The sequence below is a fragment of the Oncorhynchus gorbuscha genome, linkage group LG26, assembly GCF_021184085.1.
Source record: "Oncorhynchus gorbuscha isolate QuinsamMale2020 ecotype Even-year linkage group LG26, OgorEven_v1.0, whole genome shotgun sequence".
NCBI lineage: Eukaryota > Metazoa > Chordata > Actinopteri > Salmoniformes > Salmonidae > Oncorhynchus > Oncorhynchus gorbuscha.
The window spans coordinates 11,333,937-11,356,329 of record NC_060198.1 but is presented as its reverse complement, the minus strand read 5'-3'; the positions used below and the strand labels follow the sequence as shown (position 1 = coordinate 11,356,329).

The 22,393-nt window shown below is 43.1% G+C and overlaps 1 protein-coding gene across 2 annotated transcripts; it reads right to left on the bottom strand.

Annotated features, from left to right (window-relative positions):
* Positions 1-1,013: 1,013 nt before the first annotated feature.
* On the bottom strand, positions 1,014-20,943 carry LOC124015880 (keratin, type I cytoskeletal 13). Of its 2 annotated transcripts, XM_046331362.1 has the most exons (9): positions 20,892-20,943; positions 12,658-12,882; positions 4,594-4,988; positions 3,973-4,055; positions 3,494-3,650; positions 3,083-3,244; positions 2,345-2,470; positions 1,794-2,014; positions 1,014-1,607 (listed from the first exon to the last, which is right to left on the bottom strand). In XM_046331362.1, the coding sequence occupies exons 1-9, from the start codon at positions 20,926-20,928 to the stop codon at positions 1,433-1,435; spliced, it is 1,581 nt and encodes a 526-aa protein (XP_046187318.1). In that variant the 5' UTR covers positions 20,929-20,943; the 3' UTR covers positions 1,014-1,432. The 2 variants fall into 2 exon arrangements, with proteins under 2 accessions (XP_046187318.1, XP_046187317.1); XM_046331361.1 differs by lacking the exons at positions 1,014-1,607; positions 1,794-2,014; positions 2,345-2,470; ... (3 more) ...; positions 4,594-4,988; positions 20,892-20,943 and adding exons at positions 9,057-9,689; positions 9,975-10,195; positions 10,524-10,649; ... (1 more) ...; positions 11,194-11,350; positions 11,672-11,754 and having other exon boundaries at positions 12,275-12,862.
* Between the last annotated feature and the right edge of the window lie 1,450 nt (positions 20,944-22,393).

Genomic DNA, 22,393 nt, shown 5'->3' with positions numbered 1-22,393 from the left:
ATTTCCAACTGCAATTGTCATTTACAACATTAACAATGTCTACACTGTATTTCTGACCAATTTGATGTTCTTTTAGTGGACAAAAAAAAGAAGCTTTTCTTTAAAAAACAAGGACATTTCTAAGTGACCCCAAACTTGTCAACAGTAGTGTATGTGACCAGATATTTTCAGTGACAAAATAAAACAAGTCAAGGCACGGATCATCTCTTGCTGACTCTCACCTCTCAGCAATTCTATGCATAGCGACGTGGACATGATTTACAGTAGATATATCTGTCAACACAGTCATACACATGATGTATAATCCTGTAATAAGATTCTGGCCCGCAAAGGCAAAAATATATTCTAATGTGGCCCTCCATGGAAGAATTTGCCCAGACCTGGTTTAGCCGGAGTTATTTATTATTAGGATCTGACTCCTGACCCCTTTACATAGACCTACATGGTAGTTATGACAGAGACAACCCAGAATGTCAAGTAATAATTTGTCAAGACAACCGTCAATAAAGATAATGTGGTTGAATGAGAATGGACTGTGTGGTTTTACTTGTTTCAGAGATATTCATGCTTTATCATAGACAGACTATAAGAATGTCTGAGTATGGATGTCATAGCAGATACATTTGGTGTTCTCATTTCAAATGAATTGTTTTCATCATTCAACCAAAACATGGTGTACAGCTCTACAGCTGACTCCACAAACACCCCCATACAGTACATAACTCTGAACCTAATGCTTAACATGTTTGGAGTTTGATTAATTGAGATTGAATTGTATAATTTTTCTGACAACTTGAATTAAAATGTTGACTATCAGCGTTCATACATTTATTGCCAAGTCTTAACCTCAAGTGATTGTCATTATTACACTATTCAAGATCATAATGACACTTGTACTTTCTCAAGACCATAGATTTGGCCTCAGGTGCAAAAGATAACAGCCAATGTGATAGTCAGATGTATGGGAGCACGCCAGATCAGATACATCAAGTTGAAAGACACAGAAGACAGAATGATGGTGTCAGCAAGTCAGAGCATCTTTATTACATTGACAATGGGGTCTGTTGTTGGTGTTCCATCCAGATGTAGTAGAATGTGTTGTTCTGGAGGTTTTAACCATAGAAATAGAATTACCAGAAAATAAATCCCCATTCAAGTCAATGATCCATGATGGGTGTATGAGGGGCTTTAGCCATTCTAGAAAGAATAGGAGGATGGTATGCACATCTTAAACTAGAGTTAACCAGAGCTGGCCTCAACAAATAACAATGTTATTTATCTGACAAATCCTTATTATAAATTAAAACATTGTATTTTAGGTTGCATGAATAAAGCACTGGGGAACAGCAATATTCATATACCCATTCCAGTAATTATATTTCTATGGGTTTAACCCATTGCTTGCCTCAGTGCTCGCTGTGTGTGTGGGACCTTAAGAGGCGTGTTTGGTTTCACTTGAGGAGACAACCTTGCCGTCCACTATTTCCTCTGTGACGATTACCACCTTGCGTTTCGTGGTGGAGCTGGACCCGGAGCTGAGACCAGCGCTAGATGAGCTGATGTGGGAGCTGGAGCTGTGGCCAGATTTTGAGGAGCTGAGGCCGAGTCTGTGAGGAAGGGATACCAATGGTTAGCATAGTTAGAATCGATGATCATAATAAGTACGTATTAAAGGTCACGTAGCAGTAGAATCATGTCAAAAGTAACCATGGCTCATACTAAGGTCAACTTAAAATTAACGTTGTTTTTATAGTCAAATGTTGACGGAGACATCCAATCGCATCCTGCCGTACCCGCTAGCCTCTCCGTCCAGCAGCCTCCTGTACTCAGCGATCTCCATCTCCAGGCGTGTCTTGATGTCCAGCAGCATCTTGTACTCCTGGCCCTGGCGTTCCATGTCGCTGCGGAGAGACACTAGCTGTTCCTCCAGACTGGTCACTTGGTTCTGGAGGCGTCCCAACTGCATGGAGTAACGACCCTCCGTCTCCGCCAGCGTGTTCTCCAGGGAGCCTTTCTATTGGCCGGGAGGGATAGAGATGATGGGTCAAAAACAGTGGGAGTAGGTTTTGAATTTGGTCTTGAATGTTTACAGTCATACTGAAAAGTTAGCTCTAGTAATTGAATGTGTAGGCAGGTAGAGGTTAGCTATAGTAATGGAGTGGTGCCTGGCTATAGCAACTTGAAGGACAGTATTAGAGACCAGGTGAAAGTGAGATAGTTGAGGGTTGGAAAAGAGAATGATGAAAGAGTCAACTGTTGATTATTGAAGAAAGTTGTAGAAATTTGTGTTAGTAATGTCCCCTAAACTGTTGTCTGTGGTTAGATGTTTATAATTACGTCTCACCATGCTGTGCTGTGACTGCAGTTCGATCTCCAGGCCCTGCAGTGTGCGACGGATCTCTGAGATCTCAGACTTGGAGGTCTGGAGAACCTCTGTGCTGGACGCCACCTCCTTGTTCAACGTCTCCGTCTGTAAAAAATAATAAGTTGTTAATGGTTGAAAAGCACTCTATTGTCATACTTGAGTAAAAGTAAACACACCTTAACAGAAAATGACTCAAGTAAAAGTGAAAGTCACCCAGTAAAATATTACTTGATTAAAAGTCTATTTGGTGTTAAATGTTCTTAAGTAAATATCATTTCCAAAATATACTTAAGTATCAAGAGTTAAAGTATAAATTATTTGTTTTTTTTAACCAGCTGCATACATTTACAAACGAAGAATGTGTGTTTAGGGAGTCCGCCAGATCTGAGGCAGTAGGTTATTACCAGTGATGTTCTCTTGATAAGTGAATGAATTGGACCAGTTTCCTGTCCTGCTAACCATTCAAAAAGTAACTTTTGGGTGTCAGATAAAGTGTATGGAGTACATTATTTTCTGTAGGAATGTAGTAAAAGTTGTCAAAAATGTAAACATTAAGCACAGATACCCCGAAAAACGGGTGGTTTACTTAAGAACATTAAACCACTGTAAGTCGTCGATCATCACAGGAACAAACCAACTCATGATAGAATGTGACAACGTTACAAACTAGAAGTAAAGGAACATCTACACCATGAACATAGGTTGTAGAGGTTCTACCTTGGTCTGGAACCAGGACTCCAGGTCGCGTTGGTTCTTGGCACTAACGGACTCGTACTGCTCACGGATCTCAGCCATGACTCTGGACAGGTCCTCCTGTGGTGCTGCGTCCACCTCCACGTTGATCTGTCCAGTCATCTGTGACCTCATGGCCAGCAGCTCCTGTGGAGAAACACATAGAGGTGAGTTTAAAGAATTAAGAAGTGACTAACCTCTGCCTGATGGTAACAACTTGACCTGCCCTCTGTCTTCATTATACATTTGAACACCATTGCTTGATACAGATGTGCTTGAAAGCCAGCAGTGGTGTTCTAGTGGAGACTCTAGTGGAGACCCATAGCAGGTTGACATGGTCAATAGATGTAATACATTAAGGGACTGTATGGATATGTTCCATCAGCCCACACCCACCTCCTCATGGTTCTTCTTGAGATAGATGAGCTCCTCCTTCAGCCCCTCGATCTGCATCTCCAGGTCAGATCTGGCCATGGTCATCTCGTCCAGCATCCTCTTCAGCCCGGCGATGTCCGCCTCCACTGACTGACGCATGGCCAGCTCGTTCTCATACCTGAGAGATGGAGAGAGCTTAGGTCAAAGAACTGTCGGAATGTGTTTCTCTGTGAGAATAGGAAGGGGGTTATAGAATCTAGAATTCCATTTCGTTTGGGAAAATAACAGAAAGTAACTCCAGGCTTCTGATATGTCTGTTGGGAAGGTGTGGTTATGGCGGAGGTGAAAGCTAATGTCATTTGATTTCCTTTTTTATAGATTCTACGCAAAATTAAATACAAGATATTATGAGGGTTTTTACAGATTTGGGCTTATTCTATTTGGTTAATGGAACGCACCAGCAGTGTACTGTACCTGTGGATGGTGTTTGATATACTTACTTGGTTCTGAAGTCGTCTGCAGCAAGCTTTGAGTTGTCAATGTTGAGATAGGTGCCTCCGTTTACACGAGTGGCAGCCTGGATCTGAGAGGTGGAGGGAGGATGGCAAAACATTTCAGGATGGGGCATGCATGGAATTTCACAGTAATGCAGTACGCACAAACTGTGATTACCACACTGTAATCATTGAGTTCTGAGTTTCAGCTGCACTGTAAATGATAGCCCATAGAAGCATTACAGGGAACCTGTTGTCTTTGTGAACATTGTAAAGCATGACACAATGAAACAAATGGCACCTTTCGTAATCGCCTAGAGGCTCTTAACAGACAGGAAGGATTGGCTTCAATGGTCTGCTATATTTTTAATGCTTCAGCTGCAAGTATACAGACTGTCTTTGCATCTATCTTTTGTGTAACATCTTGGTTGAATCAATTACAACAAATGCATATAATTTAGCATTTTCCAATAGTTATGAATAACTCTCAGTAACTGACATGTGTACACCATGTACCTGTACTCTCTAACGAAGCATGACATTGTCACTCTGCAGACATTACCATGTTTTGACATGCTGTGATGTCATTATTGAGTGCTCTTGCTATCAAGGAGACATGTCACATACCTTGTCCTGCAGGTCGGCAATAGTAGCGTGGAAGCGAGAGTAGTCGCGAGCGCTGGGGGACGTCTTGCTCTCCATGAACTGACGGATCTTCAGCTCCAGCTCGGCGTTGGCCGCCTCCAGAGAGCGCACCTTCTCCAAGTAGTTGGACAGGCGGTCGTTCAGGTTCTGCATTGTGGCCTTCTCGTTGGCCGACACATGGAGGTCGGCTCCACCGCCACCACCACCCCCTCCCATGCCGAAACCATAACCTCCACCGCCACCACCCCCTCCCATTCCAAAACCATAACCTCCACCACCACCTCCTCCGCCGGAACCAAACGAGGAGCTAGAGATGCGCACCCCAGAGCCTCCTGCACCTCCGTACACACTGCCGGCCCTCATGGCAGTGACGCGGCCTCCTCCACCACCACCACCACCCATCGAGGAGAAGCGTGAGGAGCCCATACCCATTCCACCTCCACCTCCAGACCTCATGGACATGGTGCCACCTCCACCACCGCTGCTGCTGTAGGACATGCTAGATCTGGAGAAGGACATGGCTGCTGAGAAGGAGTCTGCCTGCCTGGGATGAAGAGGAGAGAGAATGTGGTGCCTGGCCCAGCCACTGTTCCCTTTATATGCTGCACATGGCGGAAGGAGGGAGGGAGTGTGGGAGGAGGACGTGTAGGAGAGGCAGAAGGGAGGAATACAGAAGGGAGGAATACAGGGAAGTATTACCGCATGTGAGGCAGGGCTCCTCCCCCCACTTTGACACGTTATGATGCAGAAGACGGAAGAGGAAAGATAACTTTGTGCTGTATGTGTGGATATGCAAATATTGAAAATATACTATTGTTGAGCAACTCCACTCTCCCCCATCTCACTCTGTAGGTATCAGCCGACAGGGTGCTTGCAGGCACTCACACAAACACATAGAAGTGCACACACCCATAAAGAGATGGAATTCCTCTCCCGTAAAAGCATCTGGTTTAAAGCATGGACATGACTGCGTCTATTAGCCCTAGGTAAGTCATTTAATTAGTCAACACACACAGTATCACTTTGATATGCTGTGACGGGTGAGCTTTGCCATGTTTTCTGAGCACATTTTTTGAAACACTGAATGGCTATTTACCTGTACCTGTTAAGTTACCAAGACAACAAGTTGCCAAGAAATTTCCCGGTACAATATGATATTTCGCTTGACACCCAGACAACCTTGCCCCCGAATAGACCTGTCTTTGTCTCACACACTGATATCTCGCAAGATAATCTGTCCATTTCCTTAAACGCAACAGTCGATTGTTCCTTGATCATTTTTGTGATTTTATGCATAGACTCAGGTTCCATTTCCCTAAGTTTCACTCAACTTTATGCGTGCTCCATCTGCTGTAGGAGTCTGCAGGACCGACAAATGTCATTTCCCTTCCTTTTACCACTTTATAGCCCCCATGGGATGAGTCATTACTCAGGGAATTGTACCCCAGAAAAACTCACCCCAGATGGGATTAAAGTACTGTTCTTTCCCTTAACACCTTGGCAGGGAACTTGGCATCTGCGTATTTGCATATAACCACAGCATATATTGCAGATTATTTTTGTGTCACGCTTCAGAGGTTACCATTGTTCTCTAACATTTTACCTGGGCGTTGCTCAATTATCTATTTTGATCCTAAATACACAACACAGGGTGAAACGCTTTGTATTTTCAAGGGTTGGGATGGCAGCATCATGTTATGGGTATGCTTGTCACCGGCAGGAACTGGGGAATGTGACAGGATCAAAATAAATATGAAAGGAGCGAGGTTAAACTTTTTATTTTGTAGCGGGAGAATTACACATATTTTAATGCCAAAGACATGCCAGAATGACTTTCCAAGAGGAGTTGAGTATTCCTGAGTGCTCCAGCCTCAGCCCAAAAACAATAGATAAATGTTGCCCTAAGACTTGTCTAAAGTTTGTAAAAACTAAAATAAACCTCCTCACCCTTCAATTATTCATAACATATTTCCTGATTGTTTGTGGCTGAATTACAACCCAGTCACAGAGATCCGAGCCAAGCACGACAGCACGTAGAGCCACTGACAGTCACTAGATTCACCCAGAACTCAACCCCTGTCCATTGGCATTATGTAACTGGTTCTTCTAGACACAATGTCCCCAATGTAGGAACAAACAGACCCCCTTCGTATGAACAAATATGTCTAAAAGAAGACATGCTAAAGCAGTCATTACTAGACCACAATCTAGTTGAAATGGATTCAAATCCCAATTGCTGTCGCATGTGTCTTAATACATTTGTGAAATTATTGGCTTTTCTGAGAAATGCTAAATGAGAAGGGTGCAGTCAGTCAGTGAGTTTGTATTGCCATGTTGACACAAACAAGGTGCCAGGCCAATGCAATCAAATTAGATAGAAGTTCATCTGAATGTATGAATCACAAAATCATCTATCATACACTACATGGCCAAAAGTATGTGGACACTCCTTCAAATTAGTGGATTTGGCAATTTCACCCACACCCGTTGGTGAAACGTGTATAAAATCAAGCACACAGCTATGCAATCTCCATAAACAAACATTGGCAGTAGATTGGCCTTACTGAAGACCTTAGTGACTTTCAATGTGGCACCACCATAGGATGCCACCTTTCCAACAAGTCAGTTTGTCAAATTTCTGCTGGTGCTGCCCCGGACAACTGTAAGTGCTGTTATTATGAAGTGGAAATGTCTAGGAGCAACAACGGCTCAGCCGCAAAGTGGTAGGCCACACAAGCTCACAGAACGGGACCACAGAGTGCTGAAGTGCATAAAAATTGTCTGTCCTCGGTTGCAACACTCACTACGGAGTTCCAAACTGCCTCTGGAAGCAAGGTCAGCACATACACAGTTAGCCGGAAGCTTTATGAAAAGCCTAAGACCCCCATGAGCATTGCCAAGCTTCTGATAGAGTGGTGTAAAGCTCGCCGCCATTGGACTCTGGAACAGTGGAAAAGTGTTCTCTGGAGTGATGAATCACGCTTCACCAATAGTGGGACGAATCTGGATTTGGCAGATGCCAGGAAAATGCTACTGGCCCGAATGCATAGTGCCAACTGTAAAGTTTGGTGGAGGATGAATAACGGTCTGGGGCTGGTTTTCATGGTTTGGGATAGGCTCGTTAGTTCCAGTGAGGAGAAATCTTAACGCTACAGCTTACAGTGACATTATATCGATAACTTTTGGATGAAATGGAACACCAACTGCGAGCCAGGCCTAATCACCAAATATCAGTGCCCGACCTCACTAATGCGCTTGCGGCTGAATAGAACCAAATACCCGCAGCAATGTTCCTACATCTAGTGGAAAGCCTTCCCAGAAGATTGTTGATGTTATAGTAGCAAAGGGCGGACCAACTCCATATTAATGCCCATGATTTTGGAATTAGGTTTTTGACGAGCAGGTGTCCAAATACTTTTGGCCATGTAGTGTATATGTGGTCTGTATATTGATTTATGGCTGTCCACCACTGTGAGTAGAGCACTCTACTTTCCAAGCCTTTGTATGAGTTTTCCAAATCTCATAAGTCTCCCACAGTCATATGTCAATGAATGCGAACTGACCATCCTCTAACTCCAATGCCTATTGATGTTGTGTAACAGTGGAGGCTCCTCAGAGGAGGAATAGGAGGACCCACCCTACTCAGTGATTTTCTGAAAAATAAAAATTCAAAAGTTTATGCTTTTTTTAAGAGTAAAAAAAAGAATACTACATATACTCACGTCACCCAATAGATGATGACCTAAAACACACTTTCTCAACAGGACCCTCTAGGGTAGCACCCTGGTGTAACTATTAACCATCCTCCTCTGGCTACATCGGTTTCAATACAAAACCTAGGATACACTTGTTCCTGACCTACTTCCATAGACCTACATGGTAGTTATGATGGAGAGCACCTAGAACCTCGATGTGGATGAGATCAAGTAATAATTTTTAAACAGAATCCTCAATATGTGGTTGAATGAGAATGGACTGTGTGGTTTCACTTGTTTCAGAGATATTAACGCTTTATCATGGACTGACTATATGAATATGTGAGTACGGATGTCATAGCAGATACATTTTGGCATCTAATTTAAAATGTATAGTTTTAAAATCTAAATCTTTCCACCAAAACATGGTGTACAGCTCTACAGTTGACTCCAAACTCCCTCCATACAGTATAAAACTCAATCTAAAAACTCGTAACTTTTCTTAGAGATAGAACTATATAATTTTGATGACAACTTTCAACATTTCTACTATGAATATTTAAACATTTTTGCTTAGTATTAAACTCAGTACAAGTGATTGTCACTATTACACTATTCAAGATCATACTGAAACTTATGCTTTCTCAATACCATAGAATTGGCCTCATGTGCAAAAGATAAACCTATGTGATAGATGTATGGGAGCACGCCAGATCAGATACATCAAGTTGAAAGACACAGAAGACAGAATGATGGTGTCAGCAAGTCAGAGCATCTTTATTACATTCACAATGGGGTCTGTTGTTGGTGTTCCATCCAGATGTAGTAGAATATGTTGTTCTGGAGGTTTTAACCATAGAAATAGAATTACCAGAAAATAAATCCCCATTCAAGTCAATGATCCATGATGGGTGTCTGAGGGGATTTAGCCATTCTAGAAAGAACAGGAGGATGGTATGCACATCTTAAACTAGAGTTAACCAGAGCTGGCCTCAACAAATAACACATAACGAAGACAGGTGTTTTTCATCTGACAAAGACTTCGTATAAGTTGAAACAATGTATTTTAGGTTGCATGAATAAAGCACTGGGGAGCTGTAATATGCCATGGCCTCTCATTTCCTATACCCATTCTAGTAATTCTATTTCTATGGGGTTAACCCATTGCTTGCTGCAGTGCTCGCTGAGCGTGTGGGACCTTATGTGGTGTGTTTGGTTTCACTTGAGGAGACAACCTTGCCGTCCACTATTTCCTCCGTGACGATCACCACCTTACGTGTGGTGGAGGTGGTGGAGCTGGGGACGGAACTGGAGGTGCTGACACTGGAACTAAGGCCGGAGCTCGAGGATTTTTGGACAGATTTCGAGGAGCTAGCGCCGAGGCTGTGAGGAAGGGAAACCCATAGTTAGCATCTGTGATTATAAAAAGTAACTATTAAATGGTTACATAGCAGTAGATTCATGTCAAAGGCAACCATGGCTCATAGTAAGGTCACCTTCAAATGAATTTTGTTTTTAAAATCAGATGTTGAAGGAGACATCAATTCATTTACACTTGTTTCAAGGTCCCTGTCACCCCTCTTCCCATCCCACAAAGATGTAACACTCTCTTCCCAAATCCCTGTCTATCTCATTGCCCTCCCTCTGTCCAATCCCATCCTGCCGTACCCGCTAGCTTCTCCGTCCAGCAGCCTCCTGTACTCAGCGATCTCCATTTCCAGGCGTGTCTTGATGTCCAGCAGCATCTTGTACTCCTGGCCCTGGCGTTCCATGTCACTGCGGAGAGACACTAGCTGCTCCTCCAGACTGGTCACTTGGTTCTGGAGGCGTCCCAACTGCATGGAGTAACGGCCCTCCGTCTCCGCCAGCGTGTTCTCCAGGGAGCCTTTCTATTGGCCGGGAGGGATAGAGATGATGGGTCAAAAACAGTGGGAGTAGGTTTTGAATTTGGTCTTGAATGTTTACAGTCATACTGAAAAGTTAGCTCTAGTAATTGAATGTGTAGGCAGGTAGAGGTTAGCTATAGTAATGGAGTGGTGCTTGGCTATAGCAATTTGAAGGACAGTATTAGAGACCAGGTGAAAGTGAGATTCTTGAGGGATGGTAGAGAATGATGAAAGAGTCAAATGATGATTATTGAAGAAAGTTGCAGAAGGTTGTGTAAGTAATGTCCCCTAAGCTGTGGTCCTTGGTCAGATGTTTGTAATTACGTCTCACCATGCTTTGCTGTGACTGCAGTTCGATCTCCAGGGCCTGCAGTGTGCGGCGGATCTCCGAAATCTCTGACTTGGAGGTCTGGAGAACCTCTGTGCTGGACGCCACCTCCTTGTTCAACGTCTCTGTCTGTAAATCAGTGGTCAATCATCACAGGAACAAATCAACATTTCAGCTCATGATCGAATGTGACAACGTTACCAACTGGAAGTAAAGGAACATCTACACCATGAACATAGTTTAGAGGTTCTAGAGGTTCTACCTTGGTCTGGAACCAGGCCTCCAGATCGCGTTGGTTCTTGGCACTAACGGACTCGTACTGCTCACGGATCTCAGCCATGACTCTGGACAGGTCCTCCTGTGGTGCTGCGTCCACCTCCACGTTGATCTGTCCAGTCATCTGTGTCCTCATGGCCAGCAGCTCCTGTGGAGAAACACATAGAGGTGAGTTTAAAGAATTAAGAAGTGACTAACCTCTGCCTGATGGTAACAACTTGACCTGCCCTCTGTCTTCATTATACATTTGAACACCATTGCTTGATACAGATGTGCTTGAAAGCCAGCAGTGGTGTTCTAGTGGAGACTCTAGTGGAGACCCATAGCAGGTTGACATGGTCAATAGATGTAATACATTAAGGGACTGTATGGATATGTTCCATCAGCCCACACCCACCTCCTCATGGTTCTTCTTGAGATAGATGAGCTCCTCCTTCAGCCCCTCGATCTGCATCTCCAGGTCAGATCTGGCCATGGTCATCTCGTCCAGCATCCTCTTCAGCCCGGCGATGTCTGCCTCCACTGACAGACGCATGGCCAGCTCGTTCTCATACCTGAGAGATGGAGAGAGCTTAGGTCAAAGAATTGCCGGAATGTGTTCCTCTGTGAGAATAGGAAGGGGGTTATAGAATCTAGTATTCCATTAAGTTTTGGGAAAATAACAGAAAGTAACACCAGGCTTCTGATATGTCTGTTGGGAGGGTGTGGTTATTGTGGAGGTGAAGGGTAATATCATTTGGTTTCCTTTTTTACAGATTCAACACAAAATTAAATAATAAGCAGTATGAGGGTTTTTACATATTTGGGGTTATTCCATTTGGTTTATAGAATGCACCAGCATACTGTTTATGTGGATGATTGTTGGAAATACTTACTTGGTTCTGAAGTCGTCTGCAGCGAGCTTTGCATTGTCAATGCTGAGATAGATGCCTCCGTTTACACGAGTAGCAGCCTGGATCTGAGAGGTGGAGGATGGAAAAACATTTCAGGATGGGAAATGCATGGAATTTCACACAAATGCAGTACGCACAAACTGTGATACCACACTGTAATCAATAATAGCTCAGAAGCATTACAGTGAAACTGTCGTCTTTATGATAATTGTAAAGCATGGCTCAAAGAAACAAATTGCACCTTTCGCAATCGCCTAGGGGCTGTTGAGAGAGGAAGGAATAGCTTCAATGATTGGCTTAATTTTCAATACTTCAGCTGCAAGTATGGACACTGTCTTTGCATCTATCTTTGGTGCCACATCTTGGTTGAATCAATTATAACAAATGTATATAATTTAGCATTTTCCAATTGTCATATATCACTCTCAGTAACTTGTTGGAAAAACAAGCTGATGGCATGTGTACACCATGTACCTGTACTCTCTAATGAAGCATAACATTGTCACTCTGCAGACATTACCATGTTTTGACATGCTGTGATGTCATCCTTGAGTGCTCTTGCTATCAAGGAGACATGTCACGTACCTTGTCCTGCAGGTCGGCGATGGTGGCGTAGAAGGCAGAGTAGTCACGAGAGCTGGGGGACGTCTTGCTCTCCATGAACTGACGGATCTTCAGCTCCAGCTCGGCGTTGGCCGCCTCTAGCTTGCGCACCTTCTCCAAGTAGGTGGACAGGCGGTCGTTCAGGTTCTGCATTGTGGCCTTCTCGTTGGCTGACACATTCATGTCAGCTCCACCGCCGCCACCACCCCCTCCCATGCCGAAACCGCCGCCTCCGCCGCCACCCCCTCCCATTCCGAAACCATAACCGCCACCACCACCTCCGCCGCCGGAACCAAACGAGGAGCTAGAGATGCGCACCCCAGAGCCTCCTGCACCTCCGTACACACTGCCGGCCCTCATGGCACCTCCTCCACCACCACCACCACCCATCGAGGAGAAGCGTGAGGAGCCCATACCCATTCCACCTCCACCTCCAGACCTCATGGACATGGTGCCACCTCCACCACCGCTGCTGCTGTAGGACATGCTAGATCTGGAGAAGGACATGGCTGCTGAGAAGGAGTCTGCCTGCCTGGGATGAAGAGGAGAGAGAATGTGGTGCCTGGCCCAGCCACTGTTCCCTTTATATGCTGCACATGGTGGAAGGTGGGAGGGGGGGTGGGTGGAGGACATGGGTGGGGGAGGCAGAAGGGAGGAATACAGGTAGTTATTAACTCGTGTGGGAAAGGGCAGGGCTCCTCCCCCCACTTAGACATGTTTGGATGCAGAAGATTGAAGAGGAAAGATGTCTACGTGGGGGGAGGAGCCCTGCCCTTAGTGGTTAGAGCGTTGGACTAGTAACCGGAAGGTTGCGAGTTCAAACCCCTGAGCTGACAAGGTACAAATTTGTCGTTCTGCCCCTGAACAGGCAGTTAACCCACTGTTCCCAGGCCGTCATTGAAAATAAGAATATGTTCTTAACTGATTTGCCTGGTTAAATAAAGGTAAAAATAAATAAAAAATGAAAAAAATATGTACTGTATGTGTGGATATGCACATTTTTTTAATATTCTATTGTTGCGTAACTCCACTCTCCCCCATCTCACTCTATATGTGGCTTCTGCCTGCAGGGTGCTTGCAGGCAATCACATAAACATAAATGTGCACACGCCCATAAACAGTTGGAATTCCTCTCCCGTCAAAGCGTCTGGTTTAAAGCATGGACACACCTGCTTCTATTACCCCCAGGTAGGCCAATCAATCAATCAGTCAACACACACACAGTATAACTTTGACATGCTGTAACAGGTGAGCTTTGCCATGTTTCCTGAGCATATAGATTGGCACACTGAATGCCTATTTACCTGTACATGTTATCCTACCAAGACACAAGTTGCAGAGGTGCATGCAATTCATTGAAACTTTACGGTACAATATAATCTTTCACGTGACACCCAGACAACGTTTTCCCCGAACAGACCTGTCTTTTACTCACACACTGATATCTCGCAAGAAAATCTCCTTTCCTAATTCCTTAAAACGCAACAGTCCATTGTTGCCTGATAGTTTTTGTGGTTTCATGCACAGACTCGGACACCATTATGCTAAGTTTCACTCAACTGTATGCGTGTTCCATCTACTGCAGGAGTCTGCAGGACCGACAAAAGTCATTTTTCCTTCCTTTTACCACTTTATAGTCCCTATTGGGATGAAAAATTACTCCGGGCATAGTACCCCAGGAAATCTCACCTCAGATGCAAGGGCCCAGATTCACAAAACACTTATTACGCAAAAACTTAAGAAGCTTCTTTAAGAAAAAAAAAGTTCATTAGATAGTTCGGAAGTGCAATTCCTCAACAATATCTTAAGATTGAATGATTTTCTTATGAATCTCTCAAATATCTTCTTACAAATCCTTTGAAGACAATTTTAGCTAGCTATCTAGCTGGCAATGGCAAACATGTTAGCATATTTCTAACTGAGAACTTTTCTAAAACATGTTCTTGGGTTTAAATAAACAAGACTGAAACTTTCAGAGGAAGTTTGTGAGGGAATTAAACATGTTCAATTGCTTTCATGAGCTTTTTCTCTCACTGCCCTGAGTTTAAGACAAGGGTTCAGATATCTTGGAACTAAAGAACATTTCCAATAACTGTATTTTCAAGAATATTAAATTTCTTAACTTTTCGCTTAAGGAGAAACACAATACATAGCCAAGAAAATGTCCAAGAACCTTTGAGGAATAACAACTTTGCTTAACATTCTTCTTAAGTCTATAGTTAAAGGAAATTATGGCAATTAAGAAGACATTTCTTCTTAAGAAGGTTTTGTACACCTTGGCAGGGTACTTGACATCGGCAACATGCAAGAACATGCTATTGCTTGTTTACATATTTCCATGGAACCAGAACATTTCCTGCAGATCTTTCTTGTCACGCTCCAGAGGTTATAATTTCACGTTTTGTACATGGAAAAGTTGATTTACATTTGTTCACGCCAATGCAAGTTATGTTAATGATTTGCAGTAGAATGCAATACTGTGACATTGGTGAAGATGTTTGAAAGCACTATAGCTAGCTAGCTCTCAGTCAACATGGACTTTGATTTTGACATAATTTTTTTTGTAAAAGTCGACACACCCCTTCGCACAGTCTTCACATTTTGCTGCTTTAAAATGTAATTAACTCACGTTTTTCTCTATGGATATACACAACCTAATCATCATTTGAAAAGTGAAGGAAGAATTGCAATTGTCCCGCTGAAAAAGAAAACTATCCTAGGTTTAGGTTTTCAGAAGACTTGAGGCAGGTTTTACCTGGGTTTTACTCCTGTATCTATTTTCATCCTGACAACACAACACAGGTTGAAACCCTCTGTACTTTCAAACATTCAAATAAGAGGAAAAGTCCTCTTACGGGTATGTCTGTCACCGGCAGGGGCTGGGGATTTGGTCAAGATCAAAAGGTGCAAAGCCCAGGTAAAAAGGTGTATTTTCCAGCAAGACAAATCTACATAGATCTATGCCATAGATCCACCAGAATGGCTTCCCACAAGGTATTCCTGAGTGCTACAGTCTCAGTCCAAAAAAAAAAAGATAAACGTTGCCCTAAGAGCTGTCTGAAGTTTGTAGAATCGTATTATTCACAGCTGCCAAAGGGTGCTTCCACCAAATATTAGCTCTGGGGTGTGAAGACACAAAATGTTCTATACATTTTCTTTCACTTGTGGAGTAGGTTATGTAGATCGGTAGGAATCAAATCCAATTGAATGCATTTTAAGATGTCATTTTATGACAGCAAAATGTGAAGATTGTGCAAGCGGCGTGGAGACTTTCTACAGGCTCTGTGTGTCGTATAGGCTGGTATTAGTTACATGGCAGTTGGGGTGAGATGAATGAGTGAGAAAATAATTAGCTGAGGTCATCTGCCTGATTCTCCCGCTCACACACACACACACACACACACACACACACACACACACACACACACACACACACACACACACACACACACACACACACACACACACACACACACACGCGAGTGGTTACGGATTACCAGTGTGTCTGTAACGCAACTCAGGGTTTAGCCATAGAAACCCATTGAACCTAACTCTGCTACTGACCAATGAGAAAGGGGGGCGGGTAAATGGCATAGCCATGTCCCACTCTTATCCCACTAATTCCCACATGTTACTTACTGTCAAACTCAAATGAGTAAAGTAATGCGAGGAGTGGTTTTTGCCTCTGGTCACAGTAGTCAAACATTTTGCTTCTGGTTTACAGTAGTCAAACATTTGCATATCATGTATATACATCTCAATTGTTCTATTGTTGTGCAACCACTTAGAATAACAGATGCTATGACATAACATTGTCATTACTATATTATCGTCGTGAAGGAGAAAGAGAGAGTTGGTGGAGTGTGAGAGAGACAGTGCGTGTGTGTTTGTGAGACCGTGTGAGAGAGAATGTGAGAGATTCCGTGTGAGATTGTGAGAGAGACAAAAAGAGTGTGAGAGAGAGGGAGCAAGAGAGAGCAACAGCGAAAGAGAGAGAGGGAGCGAGCGAGCGATTTTTTTATTGTTTATTTCACCTGATTTGGCAATGTAAACATGTGCTTCCCTTGCCAACAAAGCCCTTAAATTGAATTGAAATTGAATTAGAAGAGAGTGAAAGTGAGTGAGTGAATGAGTGAGTGTGAGTGAGTTTGTGAGACTTTGTTCCTGTGTGCCCTGCAGCTTTTCTCTTCAAAGGAGAGATCCACACCCAGATAAAACCACAGGAGTGTCTTTCGCATGCCCTGACAATGACTGCAATGTATGCACTTCAGCATTAATCCATTTAGATTGATGTATGTCTGTCCCTCCTTTGCAATTAGCAAAGAATGTGCACGTTTGACAGGATTGAACATGCAGTAACCCCAAGGAGAAAACGTATGAAACATGAACTATGTAAAGTGACCTCTGCCTGTCTTCTCCCCTCCAAAAAGATGACAGACCACACAATCTAATGTACTAAGATTGTGTCCTAGCTAAATTCCCAATCTTGGATGGCCATCTAATTAACCCAGCTGTCCAATTGACTCTTTCCCCACGTCTCCACTGCAACTATTCCCAGGTCGTTGCTATAAATAACAATGTGTTCTCTTCTCAGTCAATTTACCTGGTAGAATAAGGGTTAAATAGAATACTGGTGTACACCCACCTCTCAGTTTGGATTGCAGGATGTGCCTACTGTGCACCCATACAACAATATGAACTCAAACTGACAGAGGAAGACAAACATCATTTCACACGCCTTTTAAAAGTAAAACAATAACTTGATAATTCTTCCTGCTATAATGCACTTTACACTGATATTCAGCTAGTGGCATGCAGTCTACGGTTTTAGTAACATTTTTGTTGGATTCTTTATATAAATGTAGCATGCGATAGTTTATTTGTGTGTTAACTCAAATATAACTCCTCACCTTTAGCCTCGGCCTTTTACCAGTCCTAATGTTTCCTGGTTGTTTGTAGCTGCATACAACCTAGTCACACGGAGCAGAGCCAAACACAATAGCACAACAGAGAGCCGCTGTCAATCACTAGATTCAGCCGAAACTCAACCCATGCCCATTGGCATTTTGCAACTGATTATTTTAAAACACACAAAGTCCTCATTTGTGGAAACAAACATCCCCTTTGAATTAACACACAGTAGCAGTCAAACGTGTGGGACACAGCTACTCATTCAAGGGTTTTTCTTTATATTTACTACTTTCTATGTTGTAGAATAAGAGTGAAGACATCAAAACTATGAAATAACACATATGGAATCATATAGTAACCCCAAAAGAAGTGTTAAACAAATCTAAATATATTTTATATTTGAGATTCTTCAAAGTAGCCACCTTTTGCCTTGATGACAGCTTTGCACTTTCTTGGCATTCTCTCAACCAGCTTCATGAGGAATTCTCCTGGAATGCATTTCAATTAACAGGTGTGCCTTGTTAAAAGTTCATTTGTGTTGTGAGAAGGTAGGAGCGGTATACAGAAGATAGTCTTTTACCAAATAGGACTAAGGCCATATTTTGGCAAGAACAGCTCAAATAAGCAAAGAGAAATGACAATCCATCATTACTTTAACCTCTAAGTGACCGGTGCCCCCCCTCGGGACGGTTGAGCTAACGTAGGCTAATGTGATTAGCATGAGGTTGTAAGTAACAAGACTAAATCCAAGGGCATAGATATATCTGATATGGGCAGAAAGCTTCAATTCTTGTTAATCCAACTAAAGCTGTTACGCAGCAACTCACTGCCTTACTGAAGACAAATAATGTATACAAAACGCTCCAGTCTGGTTTAAGATCCCATCGTAGTATCGAGGCTGCACTCGTGAAGGTGCTAAATGATCTTTTAATGGTGTCAGACCAAGGCTCTGCATCTGTCCTCGTGCTCCTTGACTTCAGTGCCACTTTTGACACCATCAATCACCACATTCTTTTAAATATATTGGAAACCCTAATTGGTCTACACAGACAAGTTCTGGCCTGGTTTCTGGTCTGGATCCTATCTGTTGGAAAGATATCACTTTGTCTCGGGGGATGGTTTGTTCTCTGACAAATCAATTGTACGTTTGTGTACCTCATTTGTTCCGTTTTAGGACCACTATTGTTTTCACTATATAGTCTACCTCTCGGTGATGTAATTCGGAAACACTTTCAATGCTATGCGGACAACACACAGCTGTACATTTCAATGAAACATGGTGAAGCCCCAAAATTCCCTACCCTGGAAGCCTGTGTTTCAGACATAAGTGGTACTTTTAAACTCGGACAAAATAGAGATGCTAGTTCTAGGTCACAAGAAACAAAGAGATCTGCTCTTTGATCTGACAATTAATCTTGATTGTTGTACAGTCGCCTCAATTAAAACTAAACGACCTCCGCATTGTTCTGGACCCTGGTCTCTCTTTTGACAAACAAAAACATTTAAGGGGCAGCATTGTTCCATCTTTCTAACATTGCAAAAAATCTGAAAGGTTTGGTCCAGAAATTCTGCAGAAAAGCTAATCCATGCTTTTGTCACTTCTAGATTTGACTACTGCAATGCTCTACTCTCCGGCTACCTGGATAAAGCACAAAGTAAACTTCAGTCAGTGTTAAATACAGCTGCTAGAATCTTGACTAGAACCAAAAAAATGTGATCATATTACTCCAGTGTTAGCGTCTTTACACTGGCTTCCTGTTAAGGCTAGGGCTGATTTCAAGGTTTTACTGCTAACCTACAAAGCATTACATGGACTTGCTACTACCTATCTCTCCGATTTCGTCCTGTCGTACATAACTATACGTACGCTTCGGTTACAATACGCAGGCCTCCTTATTGCCTCATGTTTCTGGAGGCAGGGCTTTCTTCTATAGAGCTCAAATGTAATGGAATTGTCGGCCTACCCATGTGAGAGATGCAGACTCGGTCTTGACATTTAAGTCTTTACTGAAGACTCATCTCTTCAGTAGGTCCTATGATTGAGTGTAGTCTGGCCAAGGGGTGCGAAGGTGAACGGCAAGGCAACGGAATGACAAACCACCCTTGCTGTCTCTGCCTGGGTGGCTCCCGTCTCTGGGATTCTTTGCCTCTGACCCTATTACGGGGGCTGAGTCACTGTCTTACTAGTGCTCTTCCATGCCGAGGGGCGTGTTACATCCTGCCAGGCATTTCTGTGCTACAGTATACTCAACTTGAGTGGGTTGAGTCACTGGACTTGATTCTCCTGTCCAGTCTTCTGCTCCCTCGGGCTTGTGCCGGTGGAGGAGCTCTTTGTGAACAATACTCAGACTTGTCTCAGGCTAGAAAAGTTGGTGGTCTGTTGATATCCCTCTAGTGGTGTTGAGGCTGTGCTTCGGCAAAGTGGGTGGGGTTATATCCTGCCTGGTTGGCCCTATTCGGGGGTATTGTCGGTTGGGGCCACAGTGTGCACCGACCCCCCCCTTCTCAACCTCCAGTATCTATGCTACAATAGTGCTGGGGGGGGGGGGGGGGGCTACCTATCTGGTGAAATTATCCCGTCTTATCTGGTGTCCTGTGTGAACATAAATATGTTCCCTCTAATTCGCTCTCCCTCCCCTCCTGGAGGGCCTGAGCCCTACTGTAGAACCATGCCCCAGGACTACCTGGCCTGATGACTCCTGGCTGTCCCCAGTCCAGGTAGTTGTGCTGCGGCAGAACAGTTGGAACCCTGACCTGTTCACCAGATGTAGTACCCCCCCCCCTCTATGGGTACTCCTGAGGTGCTGACCTGTTTCACCCATCCTCTAAAACCCCTTTGATTGTTATTTGACCCTATGAATATCATCTATGAACAATGATCTGGCCTTAATGAATGGCCATGTCCTAATAATCCTCTAATAATCTGCACCCGGCACAGCAGGAAGAGGACTGGTCACCCCTCATTGATTGATGAGTGAAAGAGTTACAGACAAACAAATATATCCCCAAGACATGCTAACCTCTCACCATTACAAAAACAGGAGAGATTAGCATTTATTTTTGGTGGGGGTTATGATATATTTGTGACTCCAAATTGACACAATACATTGTTCACCATTCATTTCTATTGGACACAAAATAATCTCAAACACAAAACAAATTAATCCAACACATTTTTAGAGTCACAAGCTCTAAATGGTTCATCCAATATGGAAGAAAATACCATCAAATTAAAGCTGACAGTCTGTACTTTAACCTCATAGTCATTGTTTGATTTAAAATCCAAACTTATGGAGTATATTGCCAAAAGAAGACAAAATGCTTCACTGTCCCAATAATTACGGAGGGCACCCTGTGTTCTGCATGTTCATTCATGACTGTGATTTACAAGCACTCTACTTTTCAAGTCTTGTATGAAGTTCTCATTTCTCCCACAGTCATATCTGGCATAACTAACTATACCACCCTCTAACTACAATGCCTACTGATGTTGTGTATTGTCTAACTAAACTAAACTGCCCTGTTCCTTCCTGTTGAATAACCCTGGTAGAAAACACCTTTTATTCAGTCTGTCAAGAGGATCATCAGGGCTGTATTGTATAGTTAAACCCTGTTTCTCTCCCACATTCTGTAACTCTCACACTCTACCCCCTCGGGCACTATAGAGTTTAAAGATCGTATGACTCACTGCCAGCGTAGGTTCCACAGCCATGGCTCTGTTCCATTGTACTATGTGTACATGGTCAGGACTGGTTTCTGCGGTTTCTGTTTATGCCCCACAGCTATTGGCTTGCCTGGCCACACCCTACCTGACCCAGAAAGGACTCTGACTATAAGCCTATAGAGGCACCTTTGATCTACAACTGTAGGTAGGTCAAACAGAATACACATTTTTAAAAGAGTAACGATGTTTGCTCCGAGCCTAAATTATAGTTCAGCTGTAATGGTTCACCCTCTATGTACTGTCTGTAGTTTTTTTTGTGTTTTTTTTTCACCAAGGGATTACTACCAGTTACTGTATTCAGGGTTATGTTATAGCTTTTATAGCAATGAGTCACATTCATTCAATGAGTCACATTCTGAAGTAATATATGGACATTTGATTACACACAACAGTACTATTGACAGTTATTTAGTATTTCAATCGTTTGAATTATCGTGTGGCTTACAGTACCTCATCATTTTGCACATGGTATCACACGCACGCAGTGGATGAAAGCGAAATACATCTGGATGCAATGGGAATTACACATCACATGCTGTTGAGTGCAAACAGAACTAGATAGCACGGTGAATGTGAATACAAATCTAAATTCAAATCAACAAGGAGGGAGTTAGAGCTCTATTCAATCTGTATTGAGGAAGTTCCGCGTTGCAGCGTGCTTGAAATTGAAAGGCAATGTTCCGGGGCGTTAGCAGAGACTGCACTCACGGTAAACGCTGCATATGTCGGCTCAATCTGAAATGACCTTATTGCTCAGTCTGTAACGCTTCAGCAATACACATTGAATGAATAGAACCCTTAGTCTGTGAGATAAAAGTACAATAAAGCTTGGCATAAAGGGTTTCAGATCAACGTGCTGCAGAGTACAAAATATAGACAAACGAATACAGAACACAGATATCTTCCCACAATCATTGTTTGCTTTCGTGGCACATGAATAAACCCTATTCTTTATTAGAATGCACCACTGCTGGAACACCGACAGGACTATTTATATGGTTGAACATTGATGTCCATATGTCTTTCTGTTTGTATAATGACACTTGAGGTGGGATGACAGAGACAGTCATGACAGAGACAGTCATGACAGAGACAGCCATGACAGACAGCCATGACAGAGACAGTGAAGATAAGACAGTCATGAAAAGACAGTCATGCTTGAACTCTTATAAGCCAGGGGAGAAAGTGAATGCAAGTTATTCATTAACATAGATGTAGATTACCAGGTTATAGACATACTGTAGTTGTATGTAGGGCTGTGGCCGTCATGACATTTTGTCAGCCGGTTATTGTCCTGCAAAAGACGGCCAATCTCACGGTAATTAACCATTCATTAACATAAAGCATTTAGCATCTCCAGGCCTCCACACATACAAGCTGCTGATGTGCGCTTTTGCAACATCTACATAAAAAAAAAATGAAAAATGTAAATCAATTGAATATACACACACCACACTATAAATCCA

Bases quoted from the DNA above. Each gene is read 5' to 3' on its own strand.
- LOC124015880 (XM_046331362.1), bottom strand. From the start codon at position 20,928: ATGGAACAGAGCCATGGCTGTGGAACCTACGCTGGCA. The intron at 2,015-2,344 runs GTGAGACGTAAT...CCCGGCCAATAG, and splicing joins TGCAGTCACAGCACAGCATG to AAAGGCTCCCTGGAGAACAC. The intron at 1,608-1,793 runs GTACGGCAGGAT...CCTTCCTCACAG, and splicing joins CTGGACGGAGAGGCTAGCGG to ACTCGGCCTCAGCTCCTCAA.